This window comes from Heliangelus exortis, chromosome Z (genome assembly GCF_036169615.1).
Source record: "Heliangelus exortis chromosome Z, bHelExo1.hap1, whole genome shotgun sequence".
Taxonomy (NCBI): Eukaryota; Metazoa; Chordata; class Aves; order Apodiformes; family Trochilidae; genus Heliangelus; species Heliangelus exortis.
The window spans coordinates 41,573,216-41,593,442 of NC_092454.1; the positions used below are offsets into that span (position 1 = coordinate 41,573,216).

The 20,227-nt window shown below is 37.6% G+C and overlaps 1 protein-coding gene across 2 annotated transcripts in view; it reads left to right on the forward strand.

Annotated features, from left to right (window-relative positions):
- BNC2 (basonuclin zinc finger protein 2) overlaps positions 1–18,354 on the forward strand; it is a 323,651-nt gene extending 305,297 nt beyond the window's left edge. For both annotated transcript variants that reach the window (XM_071730322.1, XM_071730323.1), the window contains one exon: positions 17,575–18,354. In XM_071730322.1, the coding sequence (XP_071586423.1) occupies positions 17,575–18,235 (661 nt within the window). In that variant the 3' untranslated portion in view covers positions 18,236–18,354. The remainder of the gene's footprint in view (positions 1–17,574) is intronic.
- The last annotated feature ends 1,873 nt before the right edge of the window (positions 18,355–20,227 follow it).

Sequence of the window (20,227 nt, forward strand, 5' to 3'; positions counted from 1 at the left end):
AGAAATGCATCCATCTTCTCTGTACACTTTGGTGCATGCTAAAACTGTTTTTCCTCAGTACTGGCACTGTCTAAATGTGTTCCTTAAGCTAGGACACAGTGTTAGTAACAATATATTACAGTGTGTTACTAATATGTAACAATATGCATTTTCCTTTCTCCCAGTGTATGCAAAATAAATTAATTTTCAGTGTACCTGTTCAGAGGAACACTTTGTCTTTCTACTACTATGGGAGGAACACTAATTGTTCAGGTTTGCCTTTAAATTGTTTCACAAAATGTGCCTATATGTGTGTATGTGTGTTCCTCAAGACTGGAAGGGGGACTGAGCCCCATGAATAAATTTTAAAACAAAATAATATCTTCTCAGGGTGACTTATAAGTAACTATGAGGCAACTGTTGGAGCCAAGTGTGATCATACCACTTGATTGCTAGTTAAATCAGTCCAGATTTAAACATGTAAACTCCTTGATTCGTATGGAGCAAGACATCTGTAGGTGGTTTATTAAAACCTGCTGATGTCTCCACAACTATATTTGTACAGATATAGGCCTCTGGGTAGCTGTATTGAAAAAGCAGAGACATACCTTTTGTCTGGTTACCTGACTTCCAGCACTGTACAGGTGTGCTTGAATAAATTAACATCAGTTACCTATGATGACCCACTGCATATGTTATCAAGGGAAGTGAAGATATCAGAGAGCTGCTCCTGTTATTACCTCCTTGACACAACAGCACCCACCCATTTTTTCTTCATTCTACTGTGCTTGGAATCTTCTACAGCTAACTTTATAGAGAATTATTTTCTATAAACACACTCAATTCTAGAAACAGATCGCTCCAAGAAATAAAATATTTCATACCAGCCAATGATAACTATCACCGTATTTCCCCTAATATAATTAGCTATCATGTACATCTTGAATTTCCTCCAATAAAAACAGGGAAATCAGATGTAAGGTGTTTAATGACCCGTTTTTCAGGAAACAAAAGAGACATTTTATTCATTTTAAAAAGATATATTTACACCTATACTACTCTTTCTGAACATGATGTAGTTTATGAAGAGACTAGCTGCATATCCAATACAATTGTATAAGGCATTAGGTTTTCTTTTGCAGACTCCCTAAGGTGTGTGCCATTTGCCAATGTTCTCATAATTTTCCCTTACCCAAGAGAATCTTGATCGTAAGGAAATGTTTGTGCCATCCCTAATACAAAACAATCCTTTTATGAGGGGTCATGTTGAACATGGACTGACTGTCATATTACATATTGCAATGTAAACAACAGAGGCAGAATTAAAACTAGAATGCACGGAACTAATTTCTTCATAAGAGGTTTTTGGTTGAGTTATTTTGGTTTTTTGTTTGTTTTTTTAATTTAAAAAAAAAAAAAGAAAGAAATAAAATAGATCAATATCTAAAGAGTCTAGTTACATGAATAAAGACTCTAGGATCAGCTCTGGCATTTGAGGGAGGTCTTTCCAGCTACACATACCCATTTTTCTTGAGTTTTTAATATGATCTGCTGCCTTCATTGTCTTGTTCTCTTTTGGTATGCAAAATGGTATCACTTTGCAAGTGAGTGTACAGTTTCTTCTGCAGTACAAGAAGTCTCATTTTTGTATGAACTTGCATAATAAGTCAAGGATTTTTCACAGACCTAAAAAGGTAATTTAAATAAATTTAGAATTGAGGTATGTGGCAAACATCAGTAAAGTATTGAAATTACTAGCCAAAAGCTAAACATGCATTGAGCAATATTTTCCCCTAGTACATGCTATGAAAAATACAGTAAATGTTTAATTTTTTTTGTCCAAATTTCCTGTGCAGTCTTTATGTTTGGTGAAAAAATATTATTTAAGCAGACAGGACTGGGAACATGAATATTTATTCACAGTATTCTGGTTGCCTCTTGGTTCCTAAGAAATGACTGGAAGAACCAAAACTCTTCTCTAGGGAGTGGAAGAAAATTGAGTATTTTCCACTTAGCTGAGTAAATGTAAAACTGTTCTCCATATGTCCTATCATCCCTAGTGTGTTTTGGAAGTCCCATCTTCCCCAGTGTATTTTTCCTACAGTGAAAGGCTTTAGCTGTTCTTTTTTAATTTAACAGCAGAAGACTGTAAGACTTCTGCTCCAGATACAAGATGGCACCAGGACACTACTCCCAAAAGCCTTAATGCATGAAAATGGCACAAGACAACGCAGCCTGAGAGATGTAGTAGTCTCAGGTAGAGCAGTTGGTAGGAATAATAAAAGGAGGAGGGAAAAACATCTGTGGCAGGGGTAGGTGTGTGTTTACTGGCTGTTGGAGTTACAGCTCTCGGTGAAGTATGGAGACACAAAGTAGACAGGTGAATGCCATCATATAGACATGCACTATACATTCACTTGTCAGTTGTTCTTGTCTGTCTGAAATGAGAAACTGTCACCTGGAGAGGCAAACTTCACTTTAGATCTCATGGCCTAATTAAAGGTTACTGGTATATGAGGCCTTTTTTGTGTCCTCTTAATGATGATCATGACTCTCCCCATGGATCTGGTCTTATTCGTTAGAACATGAACTGAGTGACCGCTAAAGCATAATCCAAGTTAAAGTTAAATTTATGTGAAAGTAAGAAAACCGGTGAGGCATTTCCTAGAAATGACCTAGAAAAAAAAAAAAAATAATGCTGAAGGGAAAAAAATTACCAGGTGTAGATAATGGCAAATAGCTACAGTGCCTCAGTCCTGTTGGTATATCCAGACAGAGGTAGATGTTGTACACTGTTGGCCTCATCCCAAAGATAGAACTAGAAAATGGTTTTGATTGGAAATGACCTGAAAGATCATCTAGTTCCAACACCTCTAAATAGGCAGGGACATCTTCCACTAAACCAGGTTGCTTAAAGCCCCATTCAACCTGGCTTTGAACAGTTTTGGAGAGGGAACATCTACAACTTTCCTGGGCAATCTGTGCCAGTGTCTCACCACCCTCACAGTAAAGAATTTCCTCCTAATATCTAATATAAATCTACCCGCTTTCAGTTTAAAATCATTGTCCCTTGATCTGTCACTGCATGCCCTTACAAGAGTCCCTCTCTGCTTTCCTTTAGCACTGTAAGGTACTGAAAGGGTTTCTCTGGAGCCTTCTCTTCTCCAGGCTGAATGACTCCAACTCTCTGAGCCTGTCTTCATAGGATAGTTGCTCCAGCCCTCTTCTGATCATCTTTGTGGCCCTCCTTTGGACTTGCTCCAGGAGCTTCATGCCCTTTCTGTCCTGGGGGCTCCAGAGCTTCACACAATACTCCAAGTATGGTCTCACAAGGTGGAAGTAGGGGAGAAGTGACCTGGTGTCCAGGCTTTTTTGATGCATGGGTCAGGATATAGTTGGCTCTCTGGGCTGCAGGCACACATTGCTGGTTCATTTTGAGCTTCTCATCAACAAACAACCCCAAGTCCTTCTGTGGAAGGGTGTACTCAATCCACTCTCTGCCCAGCCTGTATTTGTGCTAGCGATTGCCCCAGCCCAGGGGCAAGGCCTTGAACTTCCTGAGATTGTCATGGGTCCACTTCTCAAGCCTGTCAAGGTCCCTCTGGATGGCCTCCCTTCCCTCCAGCAAGTCAGTCGCACCACAGAGCTTGGTGTTGCCAGCAGATGTGCTGAGGGTCCACTTAATTCCACTGTTGACCACCAGTGAGTTAAACAGGACCGGTCCTGGTACTGACCACTCAGTATCAGTTAATGCAGTCATTCCTAGGATTTGTGAGGTCACAGGGTATTTTTGTAGAATTATGAAGTTGACAATCAATATAGTAAAACAAAGCTCATTCTGAACCTTATTCCGTTGCTTTTTGAGAAGTCAGGTCATGGCTAGTGGACTGAAGTAGACTGGTTAAAAATTACAGGGAGCCTTTTGCTGTAGACACTAGTGTCTGAGACACTGGCCTGAAGGCAAGTTTACAACACACAGGTGAGATGGGAGTCTTTTGCACTGAAATATGTCGTAGTAAAAAGATGTTACTCAGAAGGATTTTGCCAATTATGGGCCCTGGGGAAAAGTAAAACCAAACCCCAACCTATCTAAATCTGGGTTACTTTTTCATGGTTACTCAAGTTGCTAGTCGCTAGCAAATATGACAGGGAGTAATAGCAAAGTCATAACACAGAGCCTATAATTGCAAGAATAAACTGTGAAGTTAGAAATGCTTAAGGAGAAAGATGACTAAACTGCTGACTACTTATCTAAGGGCAATCCTGAAGGTGTGGAGTTATCAATTAAAGTTAAATACTCAACAGTGTCAGAGAGAGACTATGTACTGAATAGGCACTGTAAGTGCACTGTAAGATACACAGCTTTTCACTCTTAATCCTGACCTGCAGTACTCACAGTCATCTGACCCTTGCCTGTCTTCAGGAAAGATGGCAAGCTGTGCCACATATCATATACTAGTATTCATTATTTTATGCTGTAGGTAGTACACTAGAAACCACTCAATCGTGTTCAGCAGGTACATGTAAAATGTTCAGAATGCCAATAGAGATACCTCAGGTGGTCTGTCAGGACCTGAGGTAATACAGAACCATCTCACATGCGGTACCACCTATGGCTCATCACATGTTGAACTTTCAATGGCAAACACTGGCTATTACTTCACAGAATTTTTGAGCCACCAATTCTAAAAAAGATCTAAGGCTTCTAGTGCTTCCTACTTCCCAGCAACACCTTTTAAATCTGTAGTTTGCTTTGTGGTAAGTAAGTTTGTTTTGGGTTTTTTTTTTTTGTTTGGGTTTTTTTTTTTTGTTGTTTTTTTTTTTTTCTTAATTAAAAGCTTATTTTGCATTTTAAGCCCCAAAAAGCATTGCTTAAAAAGATCTGTCTAAGAAATAATTTAACATTTTTGCCAGGAGGCACCTACAAGCTCTATATAAATGGACCTGGAAGAGAAATGAAAGACTTTTATAGATGCCAAAAATGTATACCATCAGAAAAAAAGAAAGGGTTGCAGGACTTTCTGATTTTGTTGGGGGTTTTTTTAAGAAAAAAAAAAATAAAACCCCTAATCTGTATGTCCTTGTCAAATTATATGAGTCTGAAACATAAGCTGTAAATTATAAGTTTTATAAGTTGTTATTTCCAATGTTCCTGATTTAGATTCTAGTGCTTTACAAACTTTATTGCTTGTTTTATTAACTAGGGAAGCATGTTACCCACTTCCAGTTTAATACATTTTTTTTCATTTCTTTCTCCCTCTCTCTCCCTCTTCCCTCTTTCCTTTTCTTTGTTATGCCAAAATAAAAAAGCAGTTACACTTCAATCACTTACACCTGAAAATACAAATGGGACGCAGTTAATTATGCTGCCCATTAATCTTATATTGTTCTTTTTTGTTCAACGTGCAAAATGAGAAAATAAGAATAGTGAAAACATGTATGTGGTTGTGTGTGTCTGTGTGTGTGTACTGAAAGACAGACCTATATATAGCTGCGTTGGTAGAGAAAAGGAACTTGGATTCTCACTCCAAAAAGGTAAATGAGTCCTTGTTTCTAGAAGAAGATGCACACAGAGGATGTATTATGCAAGACTGGGATTCAGGATTTTATGAGGGAAGGAGGCAGGCCCTGGCAGGAAGGATCGCAGATCTTGTGCTGGACATCTCAGAGGTCTGATAGCCAGATATGGGAGCAGCACTAATTCTGCATCGTTTTTAGTCTGTTCTGTCACAGAAGGGGCACTGCTGGGTCAGTCAGCTCACTAGTAATTGTGTTTTACAGACTTCTAAAGCAATTGGCTCAGTCAGTCCCAATTCAATAAAAGTGGAGAGTGAGAGTGAGAGCACTTTTGTTCTATTTTTTACTTGAAATTATTTCATTCAGCAGTCTGTCTTTTTTATTACCAGGATTTGACATTAGCACTCCAAGCTATATTAGCATCCATTTCAGCAGTTCAGTAATGGTATTAAAAAAACACTTAACTTCAACGGTGAATGGTTGTATGACAGTACCATAAAAATCCACATTAAAAAAAAACTTATGTATTTGTCCCTGCAAATTATTTTTCACTTGTTTAACCACTTCAAAACTACACTCTCTTGACTGATGTTTGCTAGAGCTCTAGCAGCAGGGAAGGCTTGTAAAAGAGCTGAGAAACAACTGCAGCAATAATGGTATAAAGGGAAAAATGAAGACATTTAAAGAAGAAAAATGTAATAGAAACATGCAAGCACATGTGCATGCACAAGAAAGACCTCTCATTTTGGGTGAGTGCCTGTCATTCGTCAACTGAAGTAAGATTTTAAACTCAAATCACTCAAGGTAAAATCTTTGGCATCTTCCACATTTCTGGGATTTAATTTTGAACCCAGCACTCTCCAAGCTTGGGACGGCAGCCTAACTATCTTGGCACTGCAGCACACTCATAAATGACTGCATTAGGTTCTAAATTTTGATTAAACATTCTGTAATTAATCAATGGTAGACATGAAGCAGTTGGCAAGGTCCAGAGCTGCAAAATGTTTAAGACATAAAACATTACAAAGTAATTAGAATGTACTCCTTCAAGAGAAGGATTGCCTTCAATAAAGAGGTAAATGATAGCATCATGTTTATTGTGGACGTAGGCAGCCAGTGCAATATGATAAACTGCAGGAGATACACGTATCAGTAATCATCCACATTATTAGTGTCATTAATCATAATTCTAAAAAATATGACAGCAGCAGCCAACTTTTTGACCAATTTTGCCTCTGCCTGTTGGCCGTTATAACTTCACTAATAGACTGCAGAGCTCCTGTGCGTGGCAGTTTGCATTGAGAATGGAAGGTTAATTATATTTGAGCTGCTGATTCCTTCCCTCCTCGGGAAAGACTGAGCACTTTGACAATCCCAGGAGCTCACTGCTGTTAAACCAGTAAAAGTACTTTATTGAAATTTTCTTTGTTGGTCAGGAATGAGTAGATGTTTCAAATGAGATATAAGCGCCAGGCTGGGACAGCTGCTAATGTTTCTTCCAAAATAATCCTTGGACAGCAAGCTGAACTCATACTTCCCTTAGATATCTTTGCACAGTCTCTTGTGGATGGGTAAAAAGTTGAGAATTTAATAACCACTGACAATAGTATGTATGGAAGAATCTCAGAGGATTGAAATTACTGAGGAGTTGGGGCATCAGTGAAGGGAGGTTATAGGATAATCAGCTATCAGTTGACCTGAAAGGGGTACTTATTTAGGAATGTAATATTACTAATAGAGGAACCCTGTTGAAGAGCCACATTTTATTTGGTTTTACAATTCCTCATATAATTTATTATATGAATAAACCCAGCATTTTTTGAGAAAGCAAAATACAAGAATTACCACTGTGTTGTGACCAGAAGAAATGTTTACGCATTTGTTGTGGACCCTGAGGTTGTACAAAAGTATCCCTGGTTCTGAGGTTTTATTGTGAATTTGAACTTAAAATATAATCAGTAGAGAGTCTAGTCTAATCTTCTAATTTCCATAGATCATATAATATTCAGATTAATTAAGTTTGAAAAGATACACTAATTCCTGCTGTTTGGCCATACATTCTATCTGTATATTGCCTTGATACTTCTTAAAGGGAAATACATCTCGTGTGAAGGACCAGCAAAATATTGTAGCACACAGGAGATGAGGACCTAATGCTTGAATTCTGTGCAGGGCCTTGTGTATATTGCTTGCACAGAGATGTCTTTTTCTGCAGAGCATGTGTAGATTGTAGAAACACTTTCTGGCAATTCGACTGATTGTCATGGTGCTGAGCACCTGCAATTTTAGTTGGTCTGTCGTACATATGATGACCTTCTCGTACATGTAACATTGCTACACCGAGTTAGTTCACTTACGAAATATTCTGTCAGATAAATCTTCCTATTCTAAACTTTCTCAGCCAGTCCGGATATTAGACAAGAGTGCTGACAATTTTGTAATGAGTCTGTTTTGCTTCCAGGAAGCTAGTAAAGTGAGAGGTTGAAGTGTTGCAATGCGATTGTGATCATTTCTGCGTAACTTTGGCAAGTGCGCCAGTGGTTACGCTTTTTTGTTTGTAATATCTTTTGATCCTTAATGGACAACAATAGTAATATATTAAGAGTGCGACATGACCTTGATGCTTCTGAGCACACGCAGCTGTTGCAAAAGTATAATTCTGGTCACACCGTAAGGACCGTCTCACTAAACACATCAACAGGTATGTATTTAATTATTGGGCCTTTCAACAATCCTAAACTTGTCAGATTTTACATCAAGAATTACTTGGTAGCAAACATTGCCATCACGTATCAGTTCTACATTTAACAGGAGTATTTGCTCACACAGTTGGCTATCCTGCCACCCCAAATGACATCTTGGCATTCAGATTTTTTATGCATTCCACAGTGATGACAAAATGTTCTCTGACTAACTGTGGATTAAATATTCAAAAGGCATGTTTGACACTGCCAACAAACCAATAATTCTCACTAACATCTTCAGAGTTACAACATTTACAAAGTTGCAAAGTGGAGTAAACAAACCATCTGTTTGGCTTTACCATATATGTCATGCTCTCTTATTAGCATATTACGATTCATTTAGTAAACAAATTTGGTGATTTCGTTCATGTCAAAGTTAGAGGGAGCTTGAAGATGATTAACATTCCTGGGACAGGCACATTAATACATTCCTTCCTCTGCAAAGTTAAATGGCTTCTCAAGAGAATCACCCCTTGTTGACAAGATGAGACTGTCAATTTTGTTTGCCTGCCACATTAGGGGCCGTAAGGGGATGGGAAGCTCTGAGAAAGAGGAGCTAGTGTAGGCAGCATAATTCACTGCGAATTGAAAAAAGAAGTCTAATTCTGATAAATGGTCGACCCCAATACATCCTACCTGTTATTACAACAGACGTGCCGTATCTGTGCAGTAAATTAGTTAAACCCCTAAAGAGTTTGATGGGAGCTTATCTTCAAGTGAATAATTTGAGTGTAGAGGGAGCTGTCTTCGTGACCAGTGTGAGTGATTTGTTTCATATTGAAAGGGATTGAAATGACTGGGCTCCACATCTTTAATTTGCAAGAACTTGCTTGTCCTTTATTTCCTGCATTTAATAAGCACTGGTTTTTTTTACTTTTTTTAATAGGTGCTGAACTGTATTTTACCTTTTGGATTTTCTTCCTATGAAAGGTTAATATTTTTCAGATTCTATGCCATTTAAAGCCTCAATAACTGATGTTATTAGCCAAACTGTTCGTGTAGAAATACCATGGTTTCATTGGGTAGTGTAGTATTCTGTCTTCACTCATTGTTCTTAAGTCTAGCCCCTATCCCTGGTTTTCTGCTTATATTTAGAGGCAAACTAAACATGATCAAATGCATGGAAATGCTAGCATACAAGCTGAAACCTCGGCCCTATTCAGTTAAATGTGAATTTTGTTATCTAGGTCAGATAAGGTTTTCAAACCTTTATTATCTTGGCTTAGCTTTTTGGATCTTCTTTCTTTTTAATTGAAACAAAACAAATCAACCACCATCTGTATCAAAGACTGCTGAGAGAGTAGCAAAATTAGAACAGTAACTATAAAATAATTTCTTTAGCAGTTTACATTACTAATCAAATTCCAGGAACTGTTTTGTTGATTCTCTTAAGTAAATGGAAGGAAATGATTGCTGCTTCTTTCTTCAAGAAATATCAGAATTAAGGCCATATCTTTTCTCATAAATATGTACACTGTTGTATTTAGCCAGAGTCTTACTTTCTGGTTCTTTGATTTTAGCTGCACGAAACTCAGCATTTTCAGTCTGCAGAGATTCTGGGAAAGCATAAAATTCTGGGTTTACTTTCTGTTATGTTCACATATTTGAGCCATTCTATGAGTTTCTGGCTTAAATAAGCAATAAAGGAACATGAAATTGAGGTAAGACCACAGTAAGAATTTGCCATATTAGGAAATTGTGTTAGCAATGTGAAATTTTAAACAAAATAGTAAATCTTGATTTAAAGCCTTTGAGGAGAAGAGAAACAAAGAGAGCTTTGCTTTAATGTTTCATTGTAGGAAATAACACAAGCTGAATACTGATCTGAAGATAGGTGTGAAAAAAGGTCACATAGAAGGAATAATGGAAGTTTCATTACTGATGATATTTTAAACCAAATTGACAGAGATTAGTCTTAAGCTAAGTATAGCAAGAGGATAGCTTGTATGGGGCATGTACAAGCTGGGCAGTTACTTCCGTAACCAGCTTTAGTTAGAGTTTTTCCAATCTATACATAAAACCAGCAGATGAATGTGTCCTGGCCTTTGATTTAGTAATATAACCTTATTCAAATTGCCAAAGATTGCATGGTTTCAGATTTCATGACCCAATATTAGCTTCTGTCTCATTTTAAAAAATAAAACATCTACTATTACTTAGAAAGAACAGCATTTAATAGAAAATTATTTAATGTTGACTTCTAATGCATTAAGTCTCCAAATATAATTTCATTATTTAATTCTAGGGTCACTTATAGTATCTTAAAGCAAACCTGGCCAAAGATTGCTTGCTTCCTGCTGAGACCTCCTGTCTTTGATTTCTTTGCAGTGTTAGAATGATAGGGCTAGGTGGTATTATTTTGGCAAATCATTTTCCAGAAAATGCATTTTCAGAACACTTGAAATATAAGGAATTGGTATATTGTTTTATAGGAAAGAAGGATGTGGTGGGATAAAACTGGAAACATTGATAATATTAATTTTAGGATTTTATGAACGATACAGTGTGCTTTGATGTTTGAATGAGATTTTCATCAGGGAACTTCGCTGTTTACAGTCAGCCAAAGAGGAGAAGGGGCCAATAGCTGGGACATTTAACTGGAACATCGATTGACTTGGCCTCTCTATCTGACTTCATCAGGGACTGGAAAATGGGTTTCCTTAGCCCCTAACCGACTGCCCCAGCAATTACGCTGATGTTTCATTCTCATTCTTTATTTCATTCATTCCCTTAATATTTAAGTGACATCATATCTTTCTCTTGATAAAAATTAAGAAAATAAGGCTTTGTATTTAATTTTCAACAGCCTGTCCTGACACAAAATGTGAGCAACACATTCAACTCAGTTTTTCCTAGCTGGTATTATGCTATATGAGATACTTGAATGTAAATAAACAAGAGTAATCTTGATCCTCCAAATTCCCCAACTCTGCAATATGCATCAGAGATGTATTATCTCTGACCTAGTACAGAGGGGATGGAAGGTATGGGTGCATCCAAAGGTTGGGCCTGAGTCATGCATAGAGTACATGCCAATTTCTGTGCTGGGACAAATTCTACTCACTGAGAAATTCCTCCTCACTCACTACAAAAAGAAATAAAAGGACTGACTAAATAAAAATAAACTAAAATAAAGCGCCCATTACATTTTTCTTTCCAACAAATGGATAGTAAATTAACAAAATCAGATTCATTGACAAGTATAGAAAGAAACTGCTCAAGAGAACCGAGTGTGGATTTATGAGCTGTGTAAATGGCATGTATGTTTAATTGACCGTATTTCCTAGGCTTATAATCCCCTTTCTTCTGTTGATGCATAGTGCATCTCTCACTAGAGAAGCTTGCTAGTAGTAGGTGGAGTGGAACTGACAATGAATTTTAATTATGGAAGAACATTTCCATGAACGTCACAATGGAAGGAAAACAGTACCACCAGTGGGACCATACCCGCAGTCAAAGGGCTGATGTAGTTGCTGCACTGCTTTGCTACCATAATTCATGTCTGAAAGGGTGGTGGTGAATTTTGAGGTGAGATACCAGTGCCATTTCACCACAACCATAGATTTAATGTGTATCATCGTTATAACTGTCATGCTTACAGAAGCACTGATCCATTCCTAAGATCATTGAACTCAGAAGGATTAATTAACTCTGGTGAGGATTACCATGCATTTTTGCCTACCATATGTCTAATTTATGAATAACTTGATATAAGAATGTTGATTATCTGGAAAAATCAGGCATTCTGGGCCTCCTAAAATAAACTAGACTTCGCTAAAACTTACTTGCCACAGCAAACTACATGTTAAAACATCTTGAAAAAGTACTCTTTTCATTTCATTATGTACATGACATATAGTACAGAGCTAAAGAGATGTTTGTCATTCTTTGGCCCACGTAGTATTTTTAACCCCTGTGTTTCATAGGATGGGATAAAGCTGGAAGCAGGAGCTGGGGGAGATAGATCTTTGGTTAAACTCTTCTGACATTGTTTTTCTTCCTGGAAGACTTCAATTGCCAGTTGTCTTTACTCAACATTTCCATTGCCTGCATCTAATGTCAGTTTGGTAGTAGATGTACAAATAAGAAGTCTTAAGTCCAGATCATTAAGTCCAGAGTAATTCAAAGATTTTATTAGGTCAAATATTTTATGTTTTCTGTACATATGTATATAGCTCGACCATTCATTCAGGTTCTTCAAGATTTTTTGCCCTGCAGATATAGCAGTAACTGCAGTGCAAAGGACACCAGAGATGGCCTTAGTTATGTAGCTCAGGTAGAAGGAATAGAAGAGCTATGACAAGCTGAAGCTTAGCTGATTTTGCCATATCTTGCTTCATGATTTCTGCCTTTTTGATGGCAGTGGTTATACACTGGCATAAATCACTTAGCTCAAATTGTGCCCCAGCTTACTCAGGGAACATTGTTTACATGTACTTGGGAGTACTATTCAGAGGAGGAAGAAGTAGTGACATTGCAAATCACATCAGAGATCAACAGTTGAAGCAAGAAACTGCAGGTGCCATGGGGAGGACCAGATGAACGGATGGTGAAATGGCTAACACTGATGGAGGGCAGTTAAAATATTTGATAGGATTTGGGAGTGACAAAGAAGGGGAGAAAGAGTTGAATTATGCTGGAATACTTCAATTTGGAATAAAGAATTGGCTCTGGGAGCTGCTGGAGCATTTTGAGATTGCTCGGTCACTACATTTTCCAAGAAAAAAAGCAAGGAAGATCAATACTGGATGAGGAGAAGAAAGAAATAGTCAAGTTTATTAAGACAGAAGATAGTATGGGCTTGACCAATATTTGTAATGCTACTTTGTGCATCTCATGTCTCTCTGAGTGCTGTTTGCAGCTGCCAGATCAGAGTACAGGTTATAAGCCATGTACTCTTCTCTACTGAATAATAGTCTTCATAGCTTCATAGCAAATCATGCTTCATTACTGTCCCTTAACTAGGTGCTATTCAATTTCTCTATTTGGCAATTGTCTGTTCTTGCCATTTCCCGATCTCCCTTCTTAAACTTCCTGTTCTGTGCTGTTTCTCTTCCTCATCTGCCTTTATCTGTACTTTTTTTTTTTTTTTTTTTTTTTTTTTTTTTTTTTTTTAATTTTTTTTTTAATTTTTTTTTCTTTAATTGGGTCTGTTATTTGTAGCCATCCTTACATACATGGGCATTTTTCTCCTACATGGAACTCCCTTGTCATCTTTTCCCAAAGAAACCTTGGGAATGCTGCTGTCAGCCTTGAGAAACAACTTCTTTATGCTGGCAGTGTTCAAGCAACACCCTGAACAGGGTACTCAGTCTTCACCTCAGGGTCCAATGCTACATTTAGTTGTGGAGCAGCCTGGAAAGGGGTTCAGCGTCAAGTTCCCAAGCACTCTAGACTGATTTTTCTATGAAAATATGCTTTTCCTTCCCTCCTGCTCTGATGATCATTCAGCTACTGGAAACACATTGCTGGTACCTTCAGCACAAAGTATTCTTAATTCTGACAAGGTCTTAGCATCTGGGACTTTGGTCTGTCATAAGACTTCAAAATTTCGGTGTCCAAATAAATGTATTTTTTCTCGCAATTTTCTCACAACTTTTCTCTTATCCTACCAGAATGTTTCTGCATATGATATTTAGGCAGAGTATTAAACACAAGTGAAATAGATTAAGAAATGAATGTAAAAGAATCAATTCTTTTGAACTGTGGTTGCATAATGGAAATCGACTGCTATGAATGAACCTGTGTTCAGAAGTTATGAACAGCAGAGCTAATGCACTGCCATGAGTTCATCTTTATTATTGCATTACACCTGAATCAATTGATAAAGTAGCTTTTTTTTAAGGCTGGGAATGGCGCTTAATTGAATAAAAGTCAATGTAATTGTATTAGGAGAATCCAACAGTACTGCTGACAGCGGAAAAGGGACACTACTGAGTAGAGTGCCAGAAATGGTCCACACATTTCTGCACATCGTTTGCCTGACAGATATTATGGGCTGGTACATACTTTAACTAGATTACTGATTGCCACTGTTGTAAGTGAGAATTGAATAAGGGAGGCATCTCTTCTTATCAGAGCATCAGCAGTGTTTGCATCCTTACACTGGTCTTTCTCAGAATGGCCTCTGTCCATCTGGGGCTCAGTGCCCCTCTTTAACATGATAATTTATTCTTAGCTCTTCATTCAATGAATGGTAAGCTATTTTCACTGCATACATGGCTGCTGCTTTTCTAAGAAGTTAATCAAAGAAATAGAAAGCACAAATGCTTAGAAACAACACTTATGGTTATCCTGACTTGTTTCTACACTGGAGGAAAAAAAAACATACTACCCTTTCCAGTACCAGGGGAGTGAGAAGGGGAAAGAGGAGGAGAAATCATAAGAAACAGACACATGAGCACTTAATGAGTAGTTAGCAGTTATGATGTTTGACACAAATGACTTTTGTGTCTTTGACTTTTACAGTCATGTAGTAACTGGTCAGTATGGACAGGCCTTCACAGTAAGCATTTGCTGTGCTGCACTTAGCAGCTTTACGTGGAGTTGTACACCAGCTGACACCAGGAAGGCAAGGGACTGTCAGGACTACTGTTTATCATTCATGTATGTGCACGCTGCATGCATCTGTTCAGAACTCATTTGTGGGTGATAATGGGGATGCTGTGAATATGCTTTGATTAATTTGCTTTATGTTTTTCATATTGTGTGGTTGAATCAGTACCCATTAGGACAACAGTATAAGTGAGATTACAGATGATAGAAACAAGCTTCACAGCCAAGACTTTTTTTAAAGTCTGTATTTTATTGGTTGAAGATACTATTTTCTTTTGTCTTTTTTTGTTTGTTTGTTTGTTTTTGTTTTGTTTTTCTTAATAAAAACAAGAAACTAGATATGTCTGGATTGGAATGTGAATTTGTTTTCTCTCTCTCTCTCTCCTCCCCTCCCCCTTTCTTTCTCTTTTCTCCTCTCTTCTCTCTCTCTCTCTTTTGTGATCTCAATTTAGCAAAAGATTAGAAAGCTGATCTTATCACAAGGTAAGCTCAGCCTTCCTAAGTGCAGTGTGGGGATATGCATAATTACACTTCTGTGCCTCAGAAAAGCAGTGGTGCTGTACTTGCTTGTGCGAAAGGAGTATTTCCCACATGGGAGAAAAACAAGGAATACTCTCCACTTTTTTCTGCCCTTGCCCATACCTCTCAACTGTCTCTCATTAGGAGAAAAATTTTCCATTCCAGCCCCCTCCTTGCTGGAATGATTGCATCCCAAGCAGACAAGATTCAATTAAACTGAAGTTCGGAATCAGTTTTATGTCAGAGCCCAGTTACCTGCATTTGCAGGTGAGTGGGACAGATCTCTTCCATTGCTGTTTTCTGTACTTAATCCCATAAATTATCTGCAATAGATAGACTAATCACAAAGTAAGTGACAGGAAATTACAGGAATTAACTTCACATCAATTTAATTATCTTACATTTTCATTTTCCTTATTTATCTGTACTGTATTTCTGTACCCTGTTTGGGACTTCAGCTGGTTGAGAGGTATGTTTCAAAAAAAGCTTCCAATAAGGAAATATTGCTGATAGCTATTGTTCCCCTTCTCCCTTTCCTGTTACTATAGGACCTGAATGTCTATAAAATATTTTATCATTGTTATGTCTTCTCATGCCAATTTTATACTTAGTGCTTTTTCTGCAAATTAAAGTATTCCTGTGTTAAAACTCTCTCTTTCTCTCTCTTCTCCCGCCCCCTTCCTCTTTCCCCCCCCCCCCCCCTCTTTCTTTTCCCTCCTACATTTGGGCTCTGATCTGCAATTTATAACGGGCAGACAGACTGGTGAGTCTGCATGTTGTAAATTGCGGGTTTGGGTCCTTAGCTTGCAAAGAATGTTACGCAGTAGAACTTCGCTAATTCTTTTTTTACTGACTTTAAAATCCAGTCACCCTCCAAAGAAACTGAATAAATATTTGTCATTTTCCCAGCAATGGTGCACATTCTGAATACTGAACTGTAAAGTTTTCAGATTCTGAAAACTTTATGCTGACTTCATATTATTAAGCACTTTGATAAAACGAGCATGTTCTGTGGTCAGAGGTCTTTGATATCTGTCATGTTTGTTGGTTGCATTGTTAATTCAGAAAATGCAGTTTTTCAAAGAGGGTTTCCTGACACTACTGCAAATCAGTGAGGTTCTACTGCAATGGATGAATAAAGTGAATGTCAAAAGTGGAGAGTAGAATGCAGTATTTAAAATAATAAGCTGTTTTACACAACTACTAACCCAAAGGCTTGCATTGTTTGCAAATATAGAGCTTCATTTCATGAGAGCAAAGGCCCAGATGCTGTAAAACACTTAATATTTTAGCTTGCAGCTCTTGGGATCTAGTACAAAGACCACTGACATCAGTGACAGCTTTTCCTGTGTCTCTGGTGTATTTACAGAGACTTCTGAGCATACCTAACCAAAAGCCCATGCTTAACTGTTTTGATTTATTTGGGGCAAAATTCTCACTGCCACTAGTAGCATTTTTTACTGGGAATGACAATGCTTGGGTCCTTCAGCACTGCATTAGACACAGTACTGGGAAGAGTACAGGGAGGAGCAGAAGTGCCCTCCCAGAAGGATGAGATCAGTGACTTTGGCTAAGGCTGTCAGAAACTTACACATAGATTTCAGAGACTTGTTCTCCTAAACCCTTCAACTCTTCTCCATCTTGGTTTGGCCCAATTATGAATCCCTTTACACCAGAATTAAATTTTCAGAATCAGGACCTCTGACTATGTATCATTCAGTTACTTTTTTTTTTTCCCTCATCCTATATTTCACTTGCACAGTTATATGAGTACATATATATATATATATCAAAAGTATATTTATATGTATCTATAAATATATAAAGATATGGATCTAGAGACTGACATAGATACAAACATGCACAGATATTCCATCTATTAATAATATTTTCTCTTGAAGCAAGGATTTTAGGAAGGCCAGCAGGGATTTAGGAGCTAAGAAGAGCATTTTGCATTTTGTGCTAGAGAAATTTATTATTTTTATATTATCAAATAAGAGGTCTGTAGCTGCTGCTGGGGACTAATGTTGATGAGCAGTAGCTGAAAAGCAAAACAATACAGGGTGCAGGTTAATTTGCTTGCTTTGTTTTTATGTTGCAATTTGCTCACTTGTAAAATGATTGACTATACCGAGAAATATGTATAGGGATATTTTTGTGAGAAATTATTGAGAAATCAGGATTTGGTGCTTGATGACTGTATGTTTAATCAAAAACACTGTACATTTTTCCTTTTCTCCCTTCCCTCTTCCTTTCCCAGACACAGTGCTAACATAAACCTGCACCGTAAACTGTTGACCAAAGAACTGGATGACATGGGCCTGGACACCTCACAGCCTTCTCTTAGTAAGGACCTTCGTGATGAATTTTTGGTGAAGATATATGGCACACAGCATCAGATGGGGCTCGACATAAGGGAAGACACCTCCTCGCCTGCTGGTACTGAAGATTCCCATATGAATGGGTACGGCAGGAGCATGGCAGAAGACTACATGGTCCTAGACCTGAGCACCACCTCCAGCATCCAGTCCAGCAGCAGTATCCATTCCTCAAGAGAATCTGATGCAGGAAGCGATGAGGGCATTCTCCTGGACGACGTCGATGGGGCAAGTGACAGTGGGGAGTCTGCCCACAAAGCAGATGCCCCTGCCTTAGCTGTGGGTATGGGCACCGATGTCCCAGGATCCCTCATGTTCAACAGTGTTTCAGTGAGCAACGGTGGGATAATGTGTAACATTTGCCACAAAATGTACAGCAACAAGGGAACCCTCAGAGTGCACTATAAAACAGTGCACTTGCGAGAGATGCACAAATGCAAAGTTCCTGGGTGCAACATGATGTTCTCCTCTGTCCGTAGCCGAAACCGGCATAGTCAGAACCCCAATCTGCATAAAAACATTCCCTTTACTTCAGTAGATTAGTTCATGGATGGACACAGCATAATGCCAGCTCTCAGAGAGGGCCCACCACATCTGAACTGCCATATATAGTCTCCCTTTATATATATATATATATATATACACACACACATATATATATATATATATAAAAATACACATATATATATAATCTCTTTCTTTTCTTTTCTAACAAAAGAATCACCAGGTGCTTTTTCCCCTTTCTTGGTTGTTGTTTTAGGTTTTTTTTTTGTTTGTTTGTTTGTTTGTTTTCTTTAATATTATAGAAACAAAAAAGTAGGATCTTTAATTTGGGGGGAGAGACCCTTCATGGAAAAAGCAAACAACAACAAAACACAAACTCACAAAAAACTTGCAGTTGTCCCTAGTTCTGTTAGAATGTTTGTGGTTATCTCCAAAGAGACAATTTGTTCTACCCATGACTTTTGCCTGAAAGAAAAAGAACAAAAACAAAAACAAAAACAAAAAAAAATTGCAAACAAACAAAAAGAGAAAAAAAAAAAAACCCAAACCAATCTATTTAGTTGTCTTTGTGTCTTCTAAGCATTGGGGATAACGTTCTATTAAGCATGGCTGTTTCACTTGTATATATATATATTGAGCCTTGACAGGCCTATGATGTAAAACAATTGTATTGATGGTGGTTTAACTCTTTTTTTTTTTTTTGCTTAATTTTTACAGTTACATTCAGCTGTTAGAGAAGCAGGAAAAATAGTTCGCTGGCTAGTTCTACTCATTTATGTTAGCTTTAATGCACATTTTTAAAAAAACCACAGTCTTGTTTTAACTACCTGCTAGATATAAGTAATACAGAGGTGCTGGCATGCTTTACAGTACCTAATCTGATACAGTTTTTTGTCTTGTACTATTACATAAATCCAGTCATGCACTTTTTCGTACACTACAAGGGGATGTGTAATAATATCCATGCTTTTTTTTTCTTAAACTATTGCCATATTTTCAGTAAGTGTCTTTAAAAAAATTCACTTAGATAAAAGTGGTCTGGTCAGTATGAGGGCATGAATGCCAAACTAAGAGTATTAGTGTTTAGCGTTAATACAAAAGTGCCAACTTTGCACACGTTTTGAAAAAAGAAAATGTAGTTATTCACCATAACCACAGTTGTAGTTTTTGGACTACAGAAAAAAATACTGCGGAGGGAAAAGGGGTAAAGTAAAATACAGAATTCTTGGTGCTTTTTTCAAGTGCCAGTTATTACTAGAAACAGTAGTGGATCCGTATTCATTATATACTACATTACGTAAAAGGAAAAAAAAACCCAGAGTTGTGTCATGTGAATCAGTGGAAACTTTTTTTTTTGTCAAACATGCATAATATTTGGGGATATAAATGCTGATACTACTTGTCACAGAACAAAGATGAATATAATTTTTTGTGCTTCTTACTATGGCCTGGATTTTTTGTGGTGTTTTAAAAAAAAAAAAAAAAAAAAAAAAAAAAAAAAAAAAAAAGGAACAGGGAAATAATGTTAACTATGTTGTTCTGTAAAGTTGTCTTTTTTGCAATGGAAAGTGCTGTAGAATGGTTAAGGCATGTTTTATAGAAGCAATCGAAAGAAAGTAATGGCAGAAGCACTTAGAAGCTCTGAAAACTTATGCTGGACTTTTTATTGGGTAACTTTCCCTTTGGATAAAATGGGAGGCCAGAAAAAAAAAAACAAAACAAACAACGATATCTTGTTATGTTAATGTTTTGTGTTTCACCTGCATGGTTTGTCAGAAAATAATGAAAGTCAAAGAAAGATAGCAAGCTAGAGAGCAAGCATGAACAGGAGAGGGAGAAGGAGCAAGCAGTTGAGAAAGGTGGAGAAAAAGAGAGGCTGTCCTCTGAATCTTCTCTGTTTCCGGCGTTTACACATGTTGCTTGAGCTGGTAAACCATGTTGGCAGCCTGAGTTACCACAACATACTGACTCAGTGATGGTATTTACTTAAGTTCAGTCTACAGCCAAAGGCATTAGAATATGTGTTGTAGA